General features: G+C 43.9%; 1 protein-coding gene across 1 annotated transcript in view; it reads right to left on the bottom strand.

The window, feature by feature from the left end:
* Nucleotides 1-240: 240 nt before the first annotated feature.
* Nucleotides 241-22,863, bottom strand: part of LOC112111530 (thyrotropin-releasing hormone receptor-like) — a 22,759-nt gene continuing 136 nt past the window's right edge. The window contains exons 2-3 of the mRNA XM_029911781.1: nucleotides 22,474-22,860; nucleotides 241-849 (exon numbers count right to left, since the gene is read on the bottom strand). Coding sequence (XP_029767641.1) covers nucleotides 469-849; nucleotides 22,474-22,860 — 768 coding nt within the window. The 3' untranslated portion in view covers nucleotides 241-468. The remainder of the gene's footprint in view (nucleotides 850-22,473; nucleotides 22,861-22,863) is intronic.

Raw genomic sequence — 22,863 nt, 5'->3', positions numbered from 1 at the left:
GGTTCTATGTCCCACCAGAAAGATGACACTTCAGCAACACAGTGCCCATTACTACTGCTTGGGAGGCATTGGTTCAGAGAAAAGATATGCTACTGAAGACCCTGTACAACCACCTTCAGCACCTGGATTTTCTTAGGTTTCCTATGTAAGCCCTGACTAGGCCCAACAAATAAAAATATTTGTGCATAACAGGAAATGTAATTGCACCACCACATTAGCTACAGACCATGCAAAATGCTGTCAAAAGTCTGACACACAATACTGATTATGAATAAATTAGCATTCAGGAAAAGCAAATTAATTTGCCCTTTAGGAATCTATTTTGTTAAATGCCCTAGAGAGCTCTTAAATTAATCTTGTTGTGTGCTCTCTGCATATGGCAGAAACAATTTTCAATAGGACGTTCCAGACAGTGTAAAATACAACCACGTACTTCTCAAAGTCTATGTTGTTTCATGGTCACCACGTTTATCTATAAAGTTTACTTTTCTTCACTGTTGCGGGGAAACCATTTAGATCTTCTTGTTCTGTGACGTCATGATCGGAGTCCTCATGGGAATAGTCCTTCATGACGCTATAGTACACCGGAACATTGTATTGGGTGGGGTTCTCAGTCCTTTTCTGTTCACATTTGCATAATTTTTTGAAGGCTGCTCTAAATTTCTGAGACATCAGGTTGTAAATGATGGGGTTGATGGCGCTATTCAGGTAAATGCACATCCTACAGAAGAGGAGGAACCAGATGTTGAGGTAAGGAGGGTCCAGGAAGGAGTTCACCACCACCAATGTGCGATACGGCATCCACAGCAGGGCAAAGAGGATCACCACCACAGCCAACATCTTGGTCACCTGTTGAGTTGTGAGGGACAAAAAATAAATAGCTGATGTTACACCTCTTCCAACAGGACCTTACCACTTTTGAAACTGCAGAGGGCCAGCTCAGGGTCTGTGCATCACTTAAGTCCCATTTAAGGCTTCAAAATAAGGCTAAGCGGGGCATAGATCTTGGCAACCCCTCTGGAGGGGCCAATTTCACTCCTGTGAGCACATTTTATATAAATAACACACTTAAATAACAGGTCTCCCATCATCATTCAAGACACTTAAAACCCCATTGGGAACAATCATTCATTGGCTGGGAGATGAGCTGGATAGAAAGGACTGAAGAGGTCAGAATTTCTGACTGGACGCAATTTTGAAAATTGCTTGGGACAACAAAAAAAATCAAGGGGAAAACTATCCTGTATGCTAGGGCAGAATCCCAAGCAGCATTTGGTGCAGGAAGCATTAAAATTACTTCTCAGATATTTAAATGATTCTTTTGGACTCTGTTGACTTTCTGCTCAATTTAAACATTTCAGAGGCAAGTGATTCTGCCAGTAACTGGTATTAGAGCACCCAGACTCCAGCATGAATTCCAGATCTGTTCCAAGAGCAATTTTTTTGCACAGAGTAGCTAGTGAATATCGTTAAAATTTGAAGCATCTGCAAAGTTCTATATTGGCACATTAGGAAAAAGGACGTGATGAGACTTCAGAAATGAGCTGCAGTTCCTCTCTGCTGCACTCCAGAATTTTTTTAAAAAATGCATTTCTCTTATAGTGATGTTCTACAATAATCCGAATCAGGCAGTTGCAAACAGCCATTTCTATGAGTGATTATATTCCTTTCAGCACATATTTATTGAATACACATGCTCTTCAGAATGCCTTATATATGTTAGTGGGAGTATGACATGCATATTAAGAGGATAGGCACCCCTAAATGCCCAAAAGGGGGTAGTTCAGTAATTATGCTTTTCTGCAGGAAGATAGACATTTTTGTCAAGGTCTGGCCGCCTGGTTCTCTTGAAGTATGGTTTTCAGTTGGTTACAGGGTACCATACCCTAGAATGCTCTCTGTGGGAGCTGAGAATGGTGACATGTCACATTGTAAAGCCTGGAACAAGAAAGGGATCACTACCAAGCCTGGAAGCCAGAGTATAGTACAGTGGTGACACAGGGACATGTCCCAGCATGAGATAGTGTGATGATGCTATGAGTTACTGTATCACAGCTAAGAACCCAATGGACCAGTTATTATGTCTTACTCCTTCTGGGCAATACACGTGAAGGATTGCAGTATGTGTGAAGTTACCCATATCTGACACAGTTCTACCATGGAAATCCTTACTCACAAGGAATAAGATGGCTCAGGGGATAATAGAGTCTCATAGATTTCTGGTTCCAATCTATCCCATCTAGCACCAAATGCCATGCTAATGAGCAATTTTTAGAAATACTCAGAAATAAGTTGGTAGTGACCAGCAGTCATTATAGTCTGACAGTTGGCTTGGTGTCCCACAGGAAATCCATTGGAGTCCATCCAGTTCCAGTTATAACCAACTGTCATAACTGGTACCACTGTCTCAGCTAAAAGGATTAGGAATGACTGGGCCATGGAGATTGAACCATCTTCTGCTCAATAAAGGGTGTGTATTCATGTCAATGCTGAGGCACATTCAGGGGGCAGTATGATGGAGTCCCACATTGCTGTAATCTGTGCTATCAGTGATCTAGGTTGGGAGAATTTTAGTCCCCAGAGCTGTCAAACCAGCACAGTAAAGGATAGATTTCCTTACCAACCCCCCACATGTGGTACTTACAATGCACTGTATCAGTGTGACTATATACAGATGTTATATGTTAGTAATATAACATTCAACAAATCTGTTAAGGTCACTATAATTGAAAGACAGTTTTCTAAAATATTTTCTATTTACCACAGCTGGAGATGGAAGATGTATGAGGTCTCGAAGATGAGGATGGGTTTTACACCATTCCAAATGATGAAGATGGTAACCTTGATGGTTAAGCTTTGCAGGTACCAACTGGGATGTTGCTATTGATAATGACAATGAAGGCGATGAACCTGATGCTAAAGATTTGTAATGGATACAAAAAAAATTATATATGAACATAAGAAATATTGTTATAGCAATTAACTGAGAGAAACTGCTCAACATGATGGAGGCCAACACACCACCTGGAAAAGCAGCACAGTTAATCAGCCAGTTTTGTGCACAGAACAAAGTCAGTAGGGAGACACAGACTAGAGGGAGAGCTCACAAGAAGACACTTGTATTCTTTGAGGAAGAGAGAGGGCCAGATCCTCAGCTGGTGTAAAGTGGTGTTGCTCCAAGTAAATGGAGCTATGCCAAGGATCTGACCCAGAACGTCTAGCAATCGTCTCTCTGTACATCTGTAAGGTCTGAATACTCCCCCCTGAGACACTGCACATTTACCTGTTTGTCAAGTTTGCAAAGAGGATTGCTTTTTGCTGTGTATTGGTACTGCTGAGGTTTGATTCTGTATGAGAACTTGAACGTGTTCACCTTGGATAAAGCTGTAACAACCAATTGAAACCTACAGCAAGAGGCAACCAAGTGTCTGTTTTAAGTGACCCTGAGTACAAATTCATTCAACCTTTAGTTCACCTCTACTAAACTATTTATTTAGCTTGGTCTCCTGGGTGGTTAAAGCAGACTTGGATGTATATTCATTTGATCTAAGCAGGCTGCAAGCATCCTTGTCCTGTCTGAACAGGAACTCCATTAAGGCCCTGGCTGTCCTCTGGGATAAGCAGAAAATTCAGTATTAGAGATTTGGGGCTTAGTTCAAAAACTACTGAAATTAATGGGACACTTTTCATTGGCTTAGTGGGCTTTGGATTGAGCCTATGCAAAATAGCTGCCTGAGAGTGTGACCCAGAAACCTTCGCTAGCCAGCCTAGGCAGACTGGGCATTGAGCACAGACATTCCTTCCTAAGGTGATGAGTTATCAGATTCCGAATGGCATACAATAATCCCTTTCATTTACATACTCCTAATATAAACTCTGGCATGTTTAGCTGAACTCTCTGGTGGACTTCACTTCCCGCTGGTGGACCGGAGCTTCATTTAAACCTCTACAATGACTTTTTTCCTTTTTTTCTCAAGCAGTAGGAAATTAGGATGGAAGGAACCACTGGTCCAGTTGCCTTTTTACCAGAACAACCCCCTCCCACACACTCCTTTTTCAGCAGGTGCTTATAGACATGCTAGGAGTCCCCAGTACTCATTCATTCTAGTTTTACCTGACTTAACATTCACAGCTTCAACTCATTCCTATAGTACCTGATTCCATGTCACAATAACTCTGTGATCAAAAAACCTCTTCCTGATCTCCAACCTGAATCTACCCTTCCTCAATTTTTGGTCAAGTCCAGTAATTTTACCTTTGTCACATCACATAAAGCCAGTGCTGATTTAACCTTGAGAAGAATTTTGTTACCTTTATTAAATCATTTTTGGTGTGACTTTTCCCACACACTGAGCACACTGATCTGTCTTTCATCATAGGACACTGCATCCAGACCCCCCAATAAGACTGGCAGAAGTTCTGAAAGACTTTCTCTAAGATGTAAATGTCCTTAGTCAATTGGTACTGGTCACGATCTCACAGATGGAGACCTAAGCAAAGCTGCATCTAATGGAATACATATCTCCTTTGACTGCAATATCATTTCCTTCAGGTCTCTCACAAGCCCACTTCCATTCCAGCATTACTGAGAATGAAAAGGTCCTATGTCATAGTAGTGCATGACTGACAGGAATCTTTTGCTGTCGTCTTCTGTTGGATACTCCAGGTCTCCCAAGGCAATGACTTACCTCATGCTGACCTGGTGAAGAGTGACTACAGAACACAGTGAGTGACCATCCTTTTTTTCTGACTTTAATGAAACAATTGATGTACTTTAAGAACTGCATGTTGAGTAAGGTGGTTAAATGGGGAATCTAAATAGAATTGTTAAGCAAGAGAGAATTTATGAAGGTTAGGTATACAATTAATAATATGTCATGACTAGCGAGGGATATCTGAATGGTTTTAGTGACAAATGTCCTCTGTGACTCTGAGCATGTTGCATCCCAGATATAACCATCTCCAGTTGCTAAAAATAATTCTATTCCATTATGGACCAGACATTTGCTGTTGGAGATTCCAGTTACAACACCTGTCTGTTTTGGTGGATGTGCAGCTCTGCCCGGTACTGTGGGCCTGATTCCCCACTTCACGGACAGGCTGTGTCATTTGCACCAGTGCAAAGCGAGTCTCAGATGCTACCCTTCTGATCTGGTAGCATTTTGCAATGCTTTGCACTGCCATTAGGTGACTATTAGGTGAAGGGTAACAGAGAACCATGTTGGTCTCCTGCCTATCCACATAGAAGCAAAGCAGTTACTTAGGCTGCTCCCTCGTCCTCCTGAGGAAAAATTAGATTACAAAGAATCACTAGTTCACTGCTTACTAATAAAGGAGGGAGGGGGCCTGGGGAGACACCAGTGGAATCATCAGAGAGGACGTCAAAGTTACCCGCTTTTCCAGCCTAACAGGGGAAGCGAGAATCTGTTCCTATAGTGACCACAAAGTGCAAGGCTGTAGTAAATGGAGCTACCCTGCCAAGTACAAGAAGACATGCCAAAGTGAGAAGGGGCATCAGCACCCTCGAAGGCTTTCTTGCCTTCTAAGGGCTCCTCCCTGTATTTCAATGAAAAAACAGCCCAAGCAGCTGTGTGGGGTGGGTGTGTACATGTGGCCCCGGAGGCATGTTTGTAAAGATTCATCCCCACTTGAGGGCCCTAAATGATATTTAAAACACACACAGCTTAAAGGCAAGAAACTAAAGCATAAGCAGGGACATTAGCCCCCTGGGGAGACAGCTGTTGGTATCTGCTAAAGGACACTGAGGAATCTCGATATAAAAGCTGTTCCTTGTTACAGCCTCTTCCCCAGCAAAGGTGCTTGCCCCCGCCATGGAAGGAGAAGGCTGGGGAGCCATGGCAGTGCAGCGAGATCAGCAGGGGTCTCTAGGGAGCTGGGCTAGCAGCAGCTTCAAAAGTCTTGCAAAACGATTATTGTGTCAGATCTCAGATCAAGTGGGAAGAGTGAGTCAGGGGCAGACAGAGAGGGAGAGATCAAATAAAACGTCTGATGAGTTAGGTCCTTTTTTATTCAACCGGCTCGGCTCCCAGACACTCCACTGGACATCTGGCTAAAGCCAAAGGCACTAAGCTTTGTGGATAAAGATTTCGGCCCAGGCGCCTTTCCCTCACAGATCTTAGGCATTCGCTGGCATCTGGGGTTTTGTTTTATTATTTCAAGAATAAAAGATGCTGGACAATTAAAAGCTAGAGCTGAGAGAGAGAGAAATGAACAGTTCAGGGTTTGTTTGCATGTCACCCTTCTGATCCCACCTGCTCATTCTTAACAATAGTTCATCGCGTAAGTTATAACTGCCCAACAGAAGAAATTCAGATGAACGTCAGCTCCCTGCCTCTGAGGGGAAGAATCTCAGTTACAGAATCAGCTCCTTGTCCAGGGCTGGAGCCTGGACTCTAGGACCCAGAGCTCATGCTCCAGCCCAAGCCTGAATGCCTACACCACAATTAAACAGCCCCTTTGCCTGAGCCCCGGGAGCCCGAGTCAGCTGGCATGAGCCAGCCAGCCGCAGGTGTCTAATTCCAGTATAGACACCCCCCGACACACTCTGTGGTTTATCTTACAGCGGCTTACAGGTTTCATACACTTTGCATTAGTGAAATAATTGAGCATGCAAAGCCATTTAAAAGTGTTGAGGGGAAATGTAAAGGGTCTGAGAAATGGGAACAAATACTTATAGCTGTCTCCAAGCGCTCAACTTACTGACCCTGATCATAGGGCTAGAAGGGACCGCAAGCGTCATCTTCTAGTCTAGCCCCCTGTCAGGTTGCAGGATTTGTTGTGTCTAACCATCCAAGACAGATAGCTATCCAGCCTCCTTTTGAAAGCCTCCAGTGAAGGAGCTTCCACAACTTCCCTGGGGGTCTGTCCCATTGTCCTAATTTTCTTATAGTTAGGAATTTTTCCTAAGATTTAATCTAAATCTGCTATGCTGTAGTTTGAACCCATTGCCTCTTGTCCTGCCCTCTGTGGCAAGAGAGAACAACTTTTCTCCATCTTTTTTATAGCAGCCTCTCAAGTATTTGAAGACCACTATAATGTCCCCCCTTAATCTCTTTTCCAAACTAAACATACCCAGTTCCTCCAGCCTTTGCTCATATGGCTTGCATTCCATCCCTTTGATCATCTTTGTCAATCGCCTCTGGATCTTTTCCAGTTTTTCTACATCTTTTCTATATACTGGTGACCAAAATTGGGCACAGTACTCCAGCTGAGTAGAGTGGTACTATCACCTCCCATGACTTGCATGCTATGCCTCTGTTAATGCAACCTACAATTGCATTTGCTTTTTTTGCAACAGCATCACATTGCTGACTCATGTTGAGGTTGTGATCCACCACAACTCCCAGATCCTTCTCAGCAATGCTGCTGCCAAGCATTGTCCCCCATTCTGTATTTGTGCATTTGGTTTTTCTTCCCTAAGTGTAGCACCTTACATTTGTATTGTTGAATCTCATTTTGTTGTCTATAGCCCAGTTCTCCAGTTTATCAAGATCCCTCTGAATTTTAGCTCTATGCTCCAAAGTGTTGGCAATTCCCCCCTCCCCCGCTTTATCTTATCTGCAAATCTGATCAGTATGATCTCTATTCTGACATCCAGGTCATTAATAAAGATGTTAAACAACGCCAGACCCAGAATGCCTGTGGAACCCCACTTGAGACCTCCCTCCAATCTGACATCATTCCATTAATAGTTTCTCTTTGTTTGCAGTTGTTTAACCAATTATGTATTCATTTAATTGTAGCTTTGCCAAGCCCACATTTCTCTAGCTTACTTAACAGAATGCCATGTGGGACTGTGTCAAAAGCCTTGCTGAAGTTCAGGTATATTATGTCCACCGCATTCCCCCATCCACCATACCCATTATCCTATCAAAGAAGGAAATCTAGTTGGTTGGCATGATTTGTTCGAAGTAAATCCATGCTGGCTGCTAATGATTACGCCAGGGCGTGGGACTGCCTGTGTGTGGGACGCAGCTTTCTTCTCAGAAGTCTCTCTCAATAAATGCCTTCTGCATCTCTGTCTTCATCCCCGTTCCCCTAACAAGGTTTTTCTCAGTGTGACGCACTAGTTTCATTACAGGCAGCTCCACACGGAAAAGTCACAAATGGAACCAACCCACAAGTCTCAATAAAGCCCAAACTCAGCAAAGGGAAGTCTTTCAAAGCAGTTAAACAAACACACAAGCCATAACAGCTAACTCTAACTTCTTGGAGCAATGAGAGCTGTTTGCTGTACTGAGCACAACCACCTCCACAAGCATCTCTTTCAAGACTGTGCCGTGGGAAGGGGGACGGAATGAGCTACCCTGGAAAGCTCTGGGCGTGAAGTCAGTTTTAATCCACAGAACAACTTCTCTCTAAGCCAAAACCCTCATGATGAGAGTGGCACCTCATGTTGCAATACATTTTCGGGGGGCTTTCATCCTCCATCACTGTGAATGCATTTCCATGGGGTCTGAGTTCACCGCTCCCACCATACAGAGCTTACTGGAGTTACAGTTTAGTCATTTAGGAGATGGCTGCTGTTTTGCAATCCCACTCAGTATCTCCATCCCCGCTTCTTACATCTGGCCTCAGTGAATTCCTTAGGCTGTATGCTTTCTATCACCCCTTCCATCTGCTACCGTCTCACCTTAGGCCGCTGCTTCTGAGTCCCTGCTGCTGTTCTCCAGTTTCCACACCCTCTCACTTCCCCTTGGACACCTTCTCCCCTGCCTTATTTTTGTCCTACCATTCCAACACACCTTCAGCCCCGCTTCATGTGGTCATTCCTCTAGCCTCTTAGTCCTGGCCACAGTGGTTTAAAGAACATCTCTGCTGCCCACTGGTGGTCATTTATTATCAGATAAAATCATGTTACATTTTAATTTATCAGGCATTTATCCCTAAGCACATTGTTTCCAACATAAACCTTGCAAAATAGCCTCCCTTATGAGAGTCACACTAATCCCTGCTCTGTGTCTGTGGATTCCACACAGATCATCTTAGGCAAATGAGCTTGTTCACACATTACATTTGAAAAACGAACCAATTGCACCACTTGAACCACTCAGACATGTGCAGCCTAAACTAGCTGTAACACATATCCTCCCTTGCCCCTCCCCTCCCAGGTTTCATAGATTTTAAAGCCAGAAGGGATCATTATGATCATTTTATCTGACCTCCTGTTTAAAGGTGGCCAGGGGATCTCACCCTATAATTTCTGCATCAAGCCCAAAATTTCTGTATGAGCTACATCTCTTTCAGAAAGATATCCAGTCTTGATTTAAAGATTTCAAGTTTCCCTAAGTATGCTCCAAATGATTTTTTAACTCCACTATTCATAATTCATAGATTCACAGCGATAAGGGCAGACAAGACCATTAGATCATCTAGTATGACCGTCTGTACATCACAGGCCATTAAATTTCACCCCATAACTGCTGTATGGAGCCCAATAACTTGTTTGACTAACGCATTACTTGTGTTTTGCTGGAGCATATCTCCCAGAAAAGCATCCAGTCCTGACTTGAAGACATCAAGAGATGGAGAATTCACCACTTCTTTTGGTAGTTTGTTCCAATGGTTAATCACTATCACTGTTAAAAACTTGTGCCTAATTTCTAATTTGATTTTGTCTGGTTTTATCTTTAGTACCTGGTATTTTCTCCCTGTGAAGATACTTATAGACTGTAATCAAGTCACTGCTCAATCTTCTTTTTGAAAGGCTAAACAAATTGAGCTCTTTAAGTCCCTCACTGTCAGGCATTTTCTCCAGCCCTCAAATCATTTTTGTGGCTCTTTGCTGCACCCTCCCCACTTTTTCAACATCCTTTTTAAAATACGGACACCAGAACTGGCCGCAGTATTCCAGAATCAGTCTCACCAGAGCCATACATAGAGGTAAAATCATCTCCCTGCTTCTGTTCACTACCCTGCTATTTGTGAATCCAAGGATCGCATGAGCACTCTTGGCCACAGCATCACACTGGGAGCTCATGCTACGTTGCTTGTGCACTATCCCCCCTAAGCCCTTCTCAGAGTCACTACTTTCTAGCATACAGTCCCCCATTCTGTAGGTATGGCCTGCATTCCTTGTTCCTACATGTATAACTGCATTGGGCTGTATTAAAACACATTTTGTTTGAATGGGCCCAGGTTAACATGTGATCCAGATTGCTCTGTATGACTGCCTTGTCCTCATCCTTTACTACTATGCATATCTTTGTGTCATCTGAAAGTTTTAGAGCAGTGATTTTGTATTTACTGCCAGATCTCTGATGAAAAGATGTATCTTATTTCTGGTCTGAATCTGTCTAGCTTGTTCAGTTTCCATCCACTGGACTGCTGCAAGATCAAATAGTTGGGGCATGTTGTATCTGCTCCTGTCTGTCATGGTAGTCACATAGGCCCTAATCCTGCCAATGCTTACACACACGAGTAGGCCCATAAATAGATAAGTTCATGGAGGATAGGTCCATCAATGGCTATTAGCCAAGATGGGCAGGGATGGTGTCCCTAGCCTCTGTTTGCTAGAGGCTGGGAGTGGGCAGCAGGGGATGGATCACTTGGTGATTGCCTGTTATGTTCATTCCCTCTGGGGCACCTGGCATTGGCTGCTGTCAGAAAACAGGATACTGGGCTAGATGGACCTTTGGTACGACCCAGTATGGCCATTCTTATGTTCTTTAATTCAAACATCCATGAGTGTTTGCAGGATCCAGGTCTTAGAAAGTAAGCTCCTCAGAGCAGGGATCTGCCTTCTATTTGTTTCCTGTGAGATGCCTAGCATACCTGTGAACAGTAGGAGATAACAGATATAATAATATTTATTGCTATGTTAGCACCACCTGCAGAAGCACATTTGTATTTGAAAATCTGCTGATTTCTAGTTGCCTCCCTTGTGTTTGTACCTACTTGGCAATTGTGCTTTTAAACAAGCTCCAGTACTGAAGCAGAGAAGTCTCATCATTAGCATGTCTACTGTTTTATTTAATCCTAGTATTTACCATTTCAGATAAGACTCCTCTCCCCATGTCTTTTATTATAATAGCAGCATCTGGTGCTATTCAAAGTTTCTGACACAAATGACAAGGTAGCTTTCTGAAGGCCACCAGGAATATTTTCTGTGACATTTTCAAAAAGCTGTCAGGCTTCTGAATGGCAGAAGGCAAATAATCCACACCAACAACAAATGATTCATAAGCAAAGGAGCCTTTCACAGGTTTGGAACCAGTATCACTTGTGAAGCAGCATTCTATGGTGCTATTCAAGAGACGCAAGTGCCTAAAGCCATCTGGGTTGTCTTGTGGTTGGAAAGAGATGGAATGTCACCTGACATATCTCAGGGCTAGTGATTCAACCTATTCCATAGAAAAGGGGCCTGGAGACTGGGTTCCTGAGGCTAAGCCAAGGCTAGATGCCATGTCATGCTAGTGCAGTCACTACTTGATGGCAACACAATTATTAGGGATGGAACAGACCTGTTGGGTGGAGTCCATCTCCTTGCCATGGGGAAGATCAGCCATTACTGCACTACCCTAAGGGGCAAATCCAGCCTCAGTTTGAAGAACTCCAGTAGTGGGAGCTTCAGTAATGTTCCTTGGGAGAGTTTCCCACAGACCAATGCAACTACCTGTTCCTGGAGTCGAGCTTGCATTTTCTTTTATACCGTTTCATGCCCCCATTTCTTGTTATTCCCTTGTTCCCCACCTCTCCCCTCTCCCCCCAGCAGTTCCTCCCCTCCTTTAAGAATAATTATCTTCAGATTCAGTCTAACCTGAACTCCTTCGTTAGCAGCCTGTTATGAGTTAAGCATGAGGGAAGCCGCACCTGTAAGGCCGGGAGAAGGCACATAATTTCTTTTAAGGAAGTGCACAATTACAAGTCAGATTTGGAGGCTGGAGAGAAATTAAGAGAGACCCCCCCACAACAATGTAAACTCCTCGTAGCATATCGGAATAGGCTAGTATCCCTTTAAGTAGTTTGAGGGCCTTCTTGTGGCCCTCACCAAATGTCTGCTTTGAGAAGCCACCAGAACAGCACTATGTTGAGACTTGCATGTTGTAACCATGGTTATTTCTACCTATCTTAGACACCTATCTAGCACCCACTACTGTAATATCTGAGCACCTCACAATCTAATGTATTTTAGCCTCACAACACCCCTTTGATGCAGGGCAGTGCTGTTATCCCCATTGTACAGATGGGGAAATGAGGCACAGAGAAGCTAAGTGACTTGCCCCGGCTCACACAGAAAGTCTGTGGCAGAGCAGGAACTTGACCCTCGGTCTCCTAAGTCGTAGTCTAGGGCCCTCACCACTGGATCATCCTTCTCTCCATGTAGTTCCTTCATATTATGTTTTTTGTGTAAAGAGCAAGAGACACGAAAATATCCCTATTGCCTCAGCCAACTTTTCACCAAGCTCTGCATAGGCGCCTTGCCTCACTTTTCCTCGTAGGAGGTTCTTCCCTTCAGTTCCTTCATTCTCTTTGTTGCCCTTCTCTGGACCTTTTCCAGTTGCTGTCTTTTCCACAGTCAGATGCCCCAAACTGTCCAAGTGATTCCAAGGGCTTGATCCTGATCTTGAAATCAGTGGGAATTTTGTCTCGGATTTCAATTAGAAGCAAGACTGAGCTGCAAATTCAGCCCCACCAGCCCTGCTCAAAGAGAGACTGTTACAGCATTGCCAATGCCAATCGTTCAAAAATCACGTCGGGCTCTGAAATAGCATCAAGGTTAGTTTAAAAGTCATGAAATTTTAAAAAGTAATATATTTTGGGGGGAAGGGAGGTTATTTGCCTTCGGGTGTCTGAGCCTTTAGGATGCAGTTGTTTCACATTTTCAGACTTTTCTCCACAACCATGAGGGCTAGAAACTTATTTTTTAGAAGGGTAAACTACGATTCTCACATAATCACCTGATTGTAAGAGCTGAGGCCTTATGAAAAACATCCAATATCACGAGACTTGCAATAAAATTGCATGCATTGGCAGCACTGCTGTTCCCCCTCTGTCAGATAGTTTGATGCCTCTGCTTAGACAACTCTATATGCACTGGCTTAGCAACCAGATCCCATTGCAGGGAACCAGTTATCACCCAGTGCTACCCCTGGCTCTTCTTTAAGCTCCTCTTTTCCATCCACTACCTCTGTATTAGGGGTCTCCTTATTAATATTTTGCATTTTTCCAAATGGAAGCCTAGTTATTAATTATCTATCCATTTCTCCAATTTGAGCTCTGTCCGTGTCTTCTCTCTGCTGTATCTCAGGGTTTTATACTGCTGTCCTTCACCATACTACCTGAACTCTGTTTGCTCAATATCTCCTTGCTCAATATCACCTGCAAATGTAATTCAGGTGCTCCTTCCTCCTCCAGATCACTTAGCAAGGTGTAAACAAAGCTGGCCCCAACAATGAACTAGATACCTTCATCTCCTCACAAGCAGATGGAGCATCATGAATCACCACAGTTTATGAATGATCTATTAGCTGTTCTTCAATCCAGTTCACAGAATTTGCATCTAGATCAAATTTATCCAGTTAGTTTTCAGACGGCATTGTTAGATGCACTACTAAAGCCCAGATTTATGATACTCAGAGCACTCTTTCTGTTTAGTCCTTCTGCAGCTGCATCAAAATAGCTGTGATTTATCTGGCGTGATTTTGGTGCATAGATAAGTTACTGCTAAGGATAACAGCACACGGTTAAATCGCTTCACAATGACTCTAGTGGGTAAAGGGACAGGGGGTTGAACTCCTGGCTTCTATTCCTGGCTCTTTCTTTCACTCGGTATGTGAAACTGGGCAAGCCACTTAAGCTTCTCTGTGACTCAAATTAGCCATGTATAAAATGGGTGTGATGATCCTTTCATACATCACGTGGGTTTGTGACACTTATTTCAAGTAGGTGTAGAGCACTTTGAGATCTTTGGATGAGGAGTATACAAATAGGTAGGAAAAAGGCAGTGGAATTTTGATCCCTTTATTGTTATAGAAGAAAAACTGGTACTTGAAAACATATGCTGCAATTCAAGGAAAAGCCGACTGCCCATTTAATTTCACCTCATATCACCTGTCTCAATACCAGTAAGTACAATGTGAAACACCTACTAAGCGGCACTTACATTCAAATTACATGGCAGCCTGTTCCCTGGCACCCCACAAAGATTATTGCCTTCCAGACAGGAGACTGATTACTTTGTTTCTGCTATGGGGACCTGATCCTCTTGCCCATTGAAGCTAATGATGAAACTCCCATTCATTTCAGTGGTGCAGGATCAGGACCTAAGTGAATTAGGATTATAAACACACATGCTTCAGGGCATAAGCAAAACTAACTAGTGGAGGTTAAGAAGAAATTTCCCCTGGGAGGAAGTTATTCCATGACTGCCTATAGTATGGTTTCTTGCACTTTCCTCTTAAGCTTGGGTGCCAACAACTGTTGAAGACATGATACTGGACTAGGTGGACCACTGCTCTGATCCAGTATACCATTTCCTATGTATATTCCTATGAAGTGGGAAGTTGCATATCAGTTAAGCCTAGAGGCATAATTTCTTATCCTACTGATTGAACTTGGAATGTTGATGAGTATTTACGCTAGAGACTCGTTTTCTGAGTGCTGAATGGACCTCAAAAGTTGTTGAGTTCAGGTTTGGTGCAGATAAGTCTCCAGAAATGTGTGCACGTCTCAGTACTCTCTGTACCATGTGGGTCTGCAGACCTAGGTTGGCAAGCTTGGGTGAATAAGATTTTGCATGAGATTTGAGGGCACTTCTGTCCACACATGAAACTACTGTGAGAATAGCCTTGCCTCTGATAATTCTGACCCTATCTGGGAAGCAGAAAAAACAAAAGTATCACCTCAAAACCTTAATGATTCCATTTGAGTTTAGTCCTAAAAATCAGTGAAGGTTTTTTCAGAGAAATTGGGCTTACCCTACTATCGAAGTGCAGCCACCTTTGGGGTGGAACATAGCAACTGTTTAACGGTGCACAACAATACAAATGTTTGGATTAGGAAGTGAAGAAGAATTCTGGATCCAGCTGAAATTGCCTGAGCAATGCAGAGAGTGGAAACTCAGCCATGACATTCAGATTAGCACCCTTATTCTGATGAAAGGGGATCTTTAATGACCATAAGCTTTGGCTTTATGTCTCACCTTTAAGACTGTGGTTACTAATACATTTCTGAAGCAGGCATTAATGAGTCTGTAGTGCCTAACTAGAAGGCTTGTCAGACAGTTGTTTGATAACTGAGCTAATAGTGTAGCTAGCCTGCTTCCTCTCCATCAGTGTCTCTTTAAACAGACCCCTTCCAAATGCTGTTTGTCTGGACTCAGCAAGACGCATCTAACAAAGTGCATCAGGAATCCACGTGAAATACAATGTTCTGCAAGCCATGGCATAAGAAAATGTTTCCAGACACAGAGCCTCCTGCATATATCTGTCCTCTCTCCTTTTCCATGAGAAACAGAACCATCTGTGAGAAAATGGCACAGAAAACATTCTGAGGTTGATTGTGTCCTTTACACAAACGAGCATCTGGAAATAAATTATCACAAAACCTGCATCCTTTCTCACTCCTGAGATGTGCCCTTATGCAATGCAGGACAGAGAGAGATTAGCAGAACAATCAGAGCCAGCTGTGTTATATATTCTTGCCTGTACCAAACTTTCAGATACAGAAGAGGCATTTCCACTGCCTCCCCACAGAATGTTTTTCACCCTTACAGGGCTACACAGATCATCTTCTCAGTAGTCTCTTCCATAAGGAAGGCTTTGCCACTGGGGCACCTGTAGAGTATTAGCTTTACTGTTTACTTACAAACCTCACTTCTTCTAGGGACTGGAGTCAGCCATGGAAATCTCTCATCCTTGTACTGACTCTACTTAATTGTAAGATCACAACCTAGGCTGGTGTGATGGCAGGAACTCCTAGTCAATGTGATATAGAGCACATAAGTATTTGGGGTTCAGGTATATTGAACACAGTTCACATCCAGAAGCTTGAAATGGGGATTTCTGGCATGTCTTCCCAGTTAGTATTTTTCCTCTAAGCTATTTTAGGTGGTATTTATAGCATCACAGAAATATAGGGCTGGAAGGGACTTTAAGAGGTCATCTAGTTCAGCCCCCTGCACTGAGGCAGGACCAAGGAAACTTAGACCATCCCTGGCAGGGGTTTGTCCAACCTGTTCTTAAAAGCTTCCAATGATGGAGATTCCATAACCTAGATAGGAAGTTTTTCCTAATATTTAACCTAAATCTGCCTTGCTGCAGATTAAGCCCATTACTTCTTGTCCTACCTTCAGTGGACATGGAGAAGAATTGATCACTGTCCTCTTTATAACAGCCATTAACAAATTTGAAGACTCTTATGATGTCCCTACTCGGTCTTCTTTTCTCAAGACTAAACATGCCCAGCTTTTTAAATCTTTCCTCAGAGATCAGGTTTTCTAAACCTGATATCATTTTTGTTGCTCTCCTCTGAACTATATCCAGTATGCTCCATCTTTCCTAAAGTGTGGCACCCAGAATTGGACACCGTACTCCAGCAGAGGCCTCACCAGTATTGAGCAGAGCAGAACAATTACCTCCTGTGTCTTATATACGACATTCCTGTTAGTACGCCCTAGAATTACATTAGCTTTTTTTGCACTGCATCACACTGTGGACTCATATTCAATTTGTGATCCACTATAACTCACATATCCTTTTCAGCAGTACTACCAATTGTTCCCCATTTTATAGCTGAGATTCAATTTTTTTTCCTTCCTAAGTGTTGTACTTTGCATTTGTCTTTTTTGAATTTCATCTTGTTGATTTCAGACAATTCTCTAATTTGTCAAGGTTGTTTTGAACTCTAATCCTGTCCTCCAAAATGTTTCCAACCCCTCCTAGCTTGGTCTCATCGCAAATTTTAAAAGCATACTCTCCACTCCATTATCCAAGTCATTAATAAAAATATCGAATAGTATTGCATCCAGGACAGACCCTTGTGTGACCCCGCTTGATATGTTCTCCCAGTTGGACTGTGAACCATTAATAACTTCTCTTTGAGAATGGTCTTTCAGCCAGTTGTACACCCACCTTATCGTAATATAACCTACACCATATTTCCCTAGTTTGCTTCTGAGAATGTCCTTACTAAAAACAAGGCATATCGTGTCTACAGCTTCTCCCCATCCACTTGGCAGTAACCTTTACAATACATGATACACTCTTTAGGGAAAGGGCTGTCATTTATGATGCGTGTACATCACCTAGCGCAGTAGGGTTCTAACGTGATTAGGGCCTCTAGATGCTACTGCAATATAAATGTTACTACTACTAATAATATGCATGTTAGCTCATTGTCTTCTGAAATCCTCCAAAGCCCATTGAATGGGAAGCTGTAATGATTCCAAATATTATGCTGGATGCAATCAAACATGCTAATAATCCTGTCGTCCTCACTGAGAGAGGCTCCCAATAGTATGTGTGCATTACATAAATTTACTCTCTGCCAGGTAAATGATTCACACCCACTGGAAACTCTCACATGCATCCAAAAAAAATTAAAAACAAAAAAAAGCAAAGAAAAGCTGGAGGATAATACCACAAAACAATATTTAGCTTGCTGATTCTGGCCTGATAAACTCATCTGTCTCGGTCTCCTCTCCGCCGCTCTGTGTGAACTGTAATAAATGTATTAAGCTCTAAACAATTTGCTGTTAAAAACTGGATGGCTCTCAGCTAAATATTAATGGGAAGGTTTTCTACTACAGAGACCCATTGGATAATGGAAGAATCTAATGTGGGGAAAGTAGTGGGAGCAAGAAGCATGACTACATTTAAGACAAAGTTTGGCATTGGCATAAATGACTTGGATATTCCATTTGAGAACTTCTCATTCTGCTTGACTTCTGTGGAGCTGCTCCCAATTTACAGCATAAGAAGTGGGAGGAGAAGCGAGACCCTATAGTTCTCTCCAGCCTTCACAGCAGCCTTGATTTTAACATATGACAATGGCCCCTGTCAAATTTAACAAGACGATGACAGAAAAGTTAGAAGAAAAAAGTAGGTTTTCAAATTCTTTCACAATTGTAATTTTCTGAAAATGGAACTAGAGTCGGCAAAGGAAGAGAGACATTTTCAGCTGCAGCAGCTAATGAACTGCAGAGAGATGCACGCACTTGAGCTGTGTGTGTGTCTGAGAGAGACACACATCATAGCTTATTATCTCCTTTCCACATCTTATTATCCTCTTGCTGATGTCCCCCTAATATGGCTGCAGATCTCATGTATTCTCCCACTTGGTCCTTCCCAACTGCATTTTGTGGCAGTTATCCTACTGCCTCCAATGCTTACCCCAGCTCTGCTGACAGTGGTTTCTTCTAGGGAGGCAAAGAATGAGGAAAGACCTTTAAAGTGATCTTTGGACCATGCAGTAAACCTGAACACGACGTTCTGGCTGTCAGTCACAGGGCAGTGAAGCCCGAGCTGCATTTGGAAGGTACCTTCCTGCTCACTGTCTCCCAGGAGCCCATCTCTCTCTGGAGACAGAGAGACCAATATTTCCAAAGTTTATTTCCCACCATAATCTTTCTGGGGTCCCACCAAGTTGGCTCACTTGATAGTCCATGCAGCTTCATAATTCAGATGGATCCCGAGGGAGGCAGTGTAATCCAGACATGAGCAGGGGGTTGAACTAGATGACCTCTTGAGGTCCCTTCCCACCCTGATATTCCATGATTCTATGACTAGGAACCAGGAGATGCATGTTCTTTTCCTGCTTCTGCCACTGACTTGCCATGTGACCTTGGGCCCTACTCTTCATCTCTCTGTGCCTCTGTTTCCTCATTTGTGTCGGAGGATAATGATACTGATCCACCTTTTTAAAATGCTTTAAGAGCTAAAGGTGGAAATATTATATTAATTATTCTATTCTATTATATTATTGTTCATATCTCAGCCTCATCTAGGGACCCTCAGGCAGCAGCAGATCAGAAAGGCCATAAGAAACCTGAGGCAAACCAGAGAGCCCTTGCATGCTGAGAAGTCCCAGAATGTTATGGGTTGTGCCTCTTTACAAACAACACATTCTGGTGTGACCGAAAAGAGACAGTGTTCCTATGATAAGTATCCTGCATCTGCTTGTCTGCAAGAGCGGAATCAACAAGTCTTCACTGGGCCTACAGAGTCGACAATTGTTGCTGAAGAGAGTTGAAAAGTGTTATATGGTGCTGTGCAAAGCTCCACAAAAGACAAGGCAATCATGCTGAAGAGCAGACAGCCTACTTCAGGCAATGATGGACATCAGTCGGGGGAGGCACCCCATAAAGGGGCAACTTGTGTAGCAATTGTTCTTTGAAGAACATTTTCTGGACTCTCCAACCACCAGAATACAATTCCAATGTGGTTGGATGCCTTACAAACCAAGAGCCATATCCTAAACTATCAAAGGCAGCGTAGTCTAGAGGAAAAAGCATGGGGCTGGGAGCCAGGAACTCCTGTGTTACAATCCTACGTCTACCACTGACTGGCTTTAGGTAAGTCACTTAGCCTGGGATTTTCAAAATGAGGTGTATGTATTTGTGGATGTACCCTGAGTGTGTGATTGTGGTAAGTGTGTGCGGATAGATGTCTAAGTGCCCATTAGAACAGGCTATGAGTGAGGGGGGAGTTTCTGTGATTTTAATCAGGAAAGTAGGGGTGAAATCTTGGCTCCAGTGAAGTCAAAAAGGGTTTTAGCCTGGGTATGTAAAAGCACATGCACAGTTCTAAAAACCCTTAAACTCTGAGCTGGCATGAAATGTTGATCATATTCCTCTTACTTACAAGGGTGCTGAGAGGACTAGTTAATGTCAGCGCAGGGCTTTGAAGATACAATAGGCTGTCTGCAGCATGCTAGGTCGTGTACCTTCCCTCTGTGCCACACACACAGCACTAGAACTGGTGGAAAAAAATCAAATTTTGAAATTTTCTGATGGAAAAAAGGGGATCCCAAAAGAGAGTCCCATTTCCCAACCAGCCTTTACACAGCACTTATCAGTATCAGTGCATCCATGCCTCAAGAGTATATGACCCTTACAATTTGTAGACTCTAAGGGCCAAAGTCAGCCCTGGTTTAAGCCCTTAAAGTCAAGGGAGTTGCACCCACTTACACCAGGCTAGAACTGGCCTTGCAAATTGCAGCCTCCAAATCCACATCTGAATCCTCTGTCTGTCCATTTCTGCTGTAAATTATCAAGCATAATCCCAAAAAGCCTCATTTACCTATTATTTACATGACTAAACCACTCCAGTTCCTTTATTTCAAATGCTAACATTTCACCCAGTTACTTTACAAGGATTCAGTATGTGATCTAAACCTTTCCATGGGAAGAGACGAGACCAAGAGTTAAAGGAGAAAGACTAGAAACACACAGACACACACACACACACACACGTACAGTTTAAGAAATCCAAGTACAGAGCTCTATGCTGTTGCACCTGGTATTTCAAAATGGTCTCCTCACTTGAGATGTAGTGACTCACTCCCTGCTTGGATTCGCTTAGCAGCTCTAGAAATGGCACCTGTTCCAATCCAGTCCTGACTCCCTGCACCATGGAAAAGTTGACTAATACACAATAAAGTAAAAGTGCAGGTGTAAAAGGAGAGGTCCCACATCCGGACGCTGTGATTGTCCGCTAAGGGAAGGAGGATAATAAGGTTTCAGATAGTTATTGTCCAGCTAAAGTGTGGGTTAGGCAGAGAATGAAAGCACATCCAGACAGAATGGTGAATGCTAACAGGAACAAGCCAGCCAAACAGGGACTAACCAGCAAAGAAAAGAGAAACATCTCCCCCTGCTGGAGGACAGCTCCTCTTTTTACCCAAGGAGAGTTTGCTCCCCAGAATTAATTCATATGCTATTGGCTCAGAAAGGAGTTCAGAGGGAAGGGATGGGAGTTTGGGTAATGGCATTCCTGTCTGAGGTGTGTCCCATCAGATCTCCTCTTCCTTGGCGATTTTAAACTGGAAGGGTTAATTAATCATGATTCCAGTTTGGGAGTGAAGCTCAGGTCACATTATGGCAATCCAACACCTTTCTAATCATGGAGCGAATTAGTAGCTAGCCTGCAACAATAACCGCCTCTAACCAGGACTGCTCCATTCTTGCGGAATGCTTCCCTTTCTTGTGGTGCTTGTAGCTAGGGCCGGCTCCAGGCACCAGCTTACCAAGCAGGTGCTTGGGGCGGCCACTTCGGAGAGGGGCGGCATGTCCAGCTGTTCAGCGGCAATTCGGTGGTCGGTCCCTCACTCCTGCTCGGAGCGAAGGACCTCCCGCCGAATTGCCGCCGCAGATTGCGATCGCGGCTTTTATTTTGTTTGTTTGTTTGTTTGGCTGCTTGGGACGGCCAAAACCCTGGAGCCGGCCCTGCTTGTAGCACAAGGCAATCGCTTCTCCGCTGAGACAGGGACTGTGGGAAACCAATGCTCCTGTGTAGTCAGGGGCCTTTTAAAACAGTGGTTCTCAAACTTTTGTACTGGTGACCCCTTTCACATAGCAAGCATGAGGGTGACCCCCTTTATAAATTAAAAACACTTTTTTATATATTTAACACCATTATAAATGCTGGATGCAAGCGGACTTTGGGGTGGAGGCTGACAGCTCGCGACTCCGCATGTAATAACCTCGCGACCCCCTGAGGGGTCCCAACCCCCAGTTTGAGAACCCCTGTTTTAAAAGAACTCAGCCTTTTCTCAGCTTTCACTCCTTTTCTCCTCTTACCCCTGACGATTTCATTACACAGGGAAGGGAAAGAAAACCCGGAAATAGCAATAAAGGCAATCGCACTATTCCTCTGTTCAGCCCCATTCCCCCCACACAACCTCACTGTCTGCTGTGAGGGGGTCGATCACCCCTTTAAATCTAAGAACCTTTGGGCTCTGTTGGGAAGCCTGCCAACTTTGGGGGGTGTTTCAGGAGAAAAGGATCCCTAAGAACCCATCAGGCGTAACTGAATAGATGGCGTTCCAGGGCCCCTGTCAAGTCAGGGATCAGAGTCGCACTTCTAAGAGATTTTGCCCCACAGAGAAGGCCTTTGCTGCCAAGCCCCAGAGTAAGACAACTCCACAGGCTTGTCTGTTTAGAGAGATGATGACTTTCTAAGCAGCCATCAGATGGGTTCCTTTAATGCATCCTGACCATAACGGGGGACCGGAGGTAATGCACTAACTCGCCTATACCCATTCCAGGATGTCACCATGCCAACCATCTATAAACACCAAGAAAAAAATGCCACTCAGACCAATTCCCAGAGTCTTTCTTTATAACGCATGAGAGACAGAGAGTGAACACTTCTTTAGGAACACAGGAACACCACTTCTCTCATACCTCCAGTCCCTGCCCCACCCCAACTGTCTCATGCCCCCCACCCTCCCAATGCCACCCCCTCTCAGGTGCAGCAGGAGGGGGGCAGCAGACTGGCTTTCAGGCTGTACCTGTTTCCTGGAGCTCAGAGCCCCCTTGTTGCCCTGGCAGGAGAGTTTCATGGAGCTGGAGCTGGGCGGCTTGCCCTGGTGCACGGAGCTGAGCCTGCCGGGGTCCTGGGGGGTGGCAGGCAGAGGGCTCATGAAGAGGATGCGGGCAATGAGGCCGTACAGGACGGTGGCCAGCCCCAGCGGGATGACATAGAAGATGGTGAAGTCCAGGAAGTAGATGGGCAGGTATAGGTTCCTAGAGACCCTGTAGCCACAGCTGACCTGTGCCCCGTCTGAGAAGGTAGCCTGGGCAGTATCCACCAGGAAGAACCACATCATGCAGTAGAGGGAGGTGAAGAGCCAGACGCAAGCGATGATGCGCTTGGCTCGGGCCACGGTGCAGAGCAGCTG

Source organism: Terrapene carolina, unplaced genomic scaffold (genome assembly GCF_002925995.2).
Source record: "Terrapene carolina triunguis isolate 2854851 unplaced genomic scaffold, T_m_triunguis-2.0 Scaffold130, whole genome shotgun sequence".
NCBI lineage: Eukaryota > Metazoa > Chordata > Testudines > Emydidae > Terrapene > Terrapene triunguis.
Note: the sequence above shows the minus strand (reverse complement) of the source record. Positions and strands in the feature narration are given on the sequence as shown.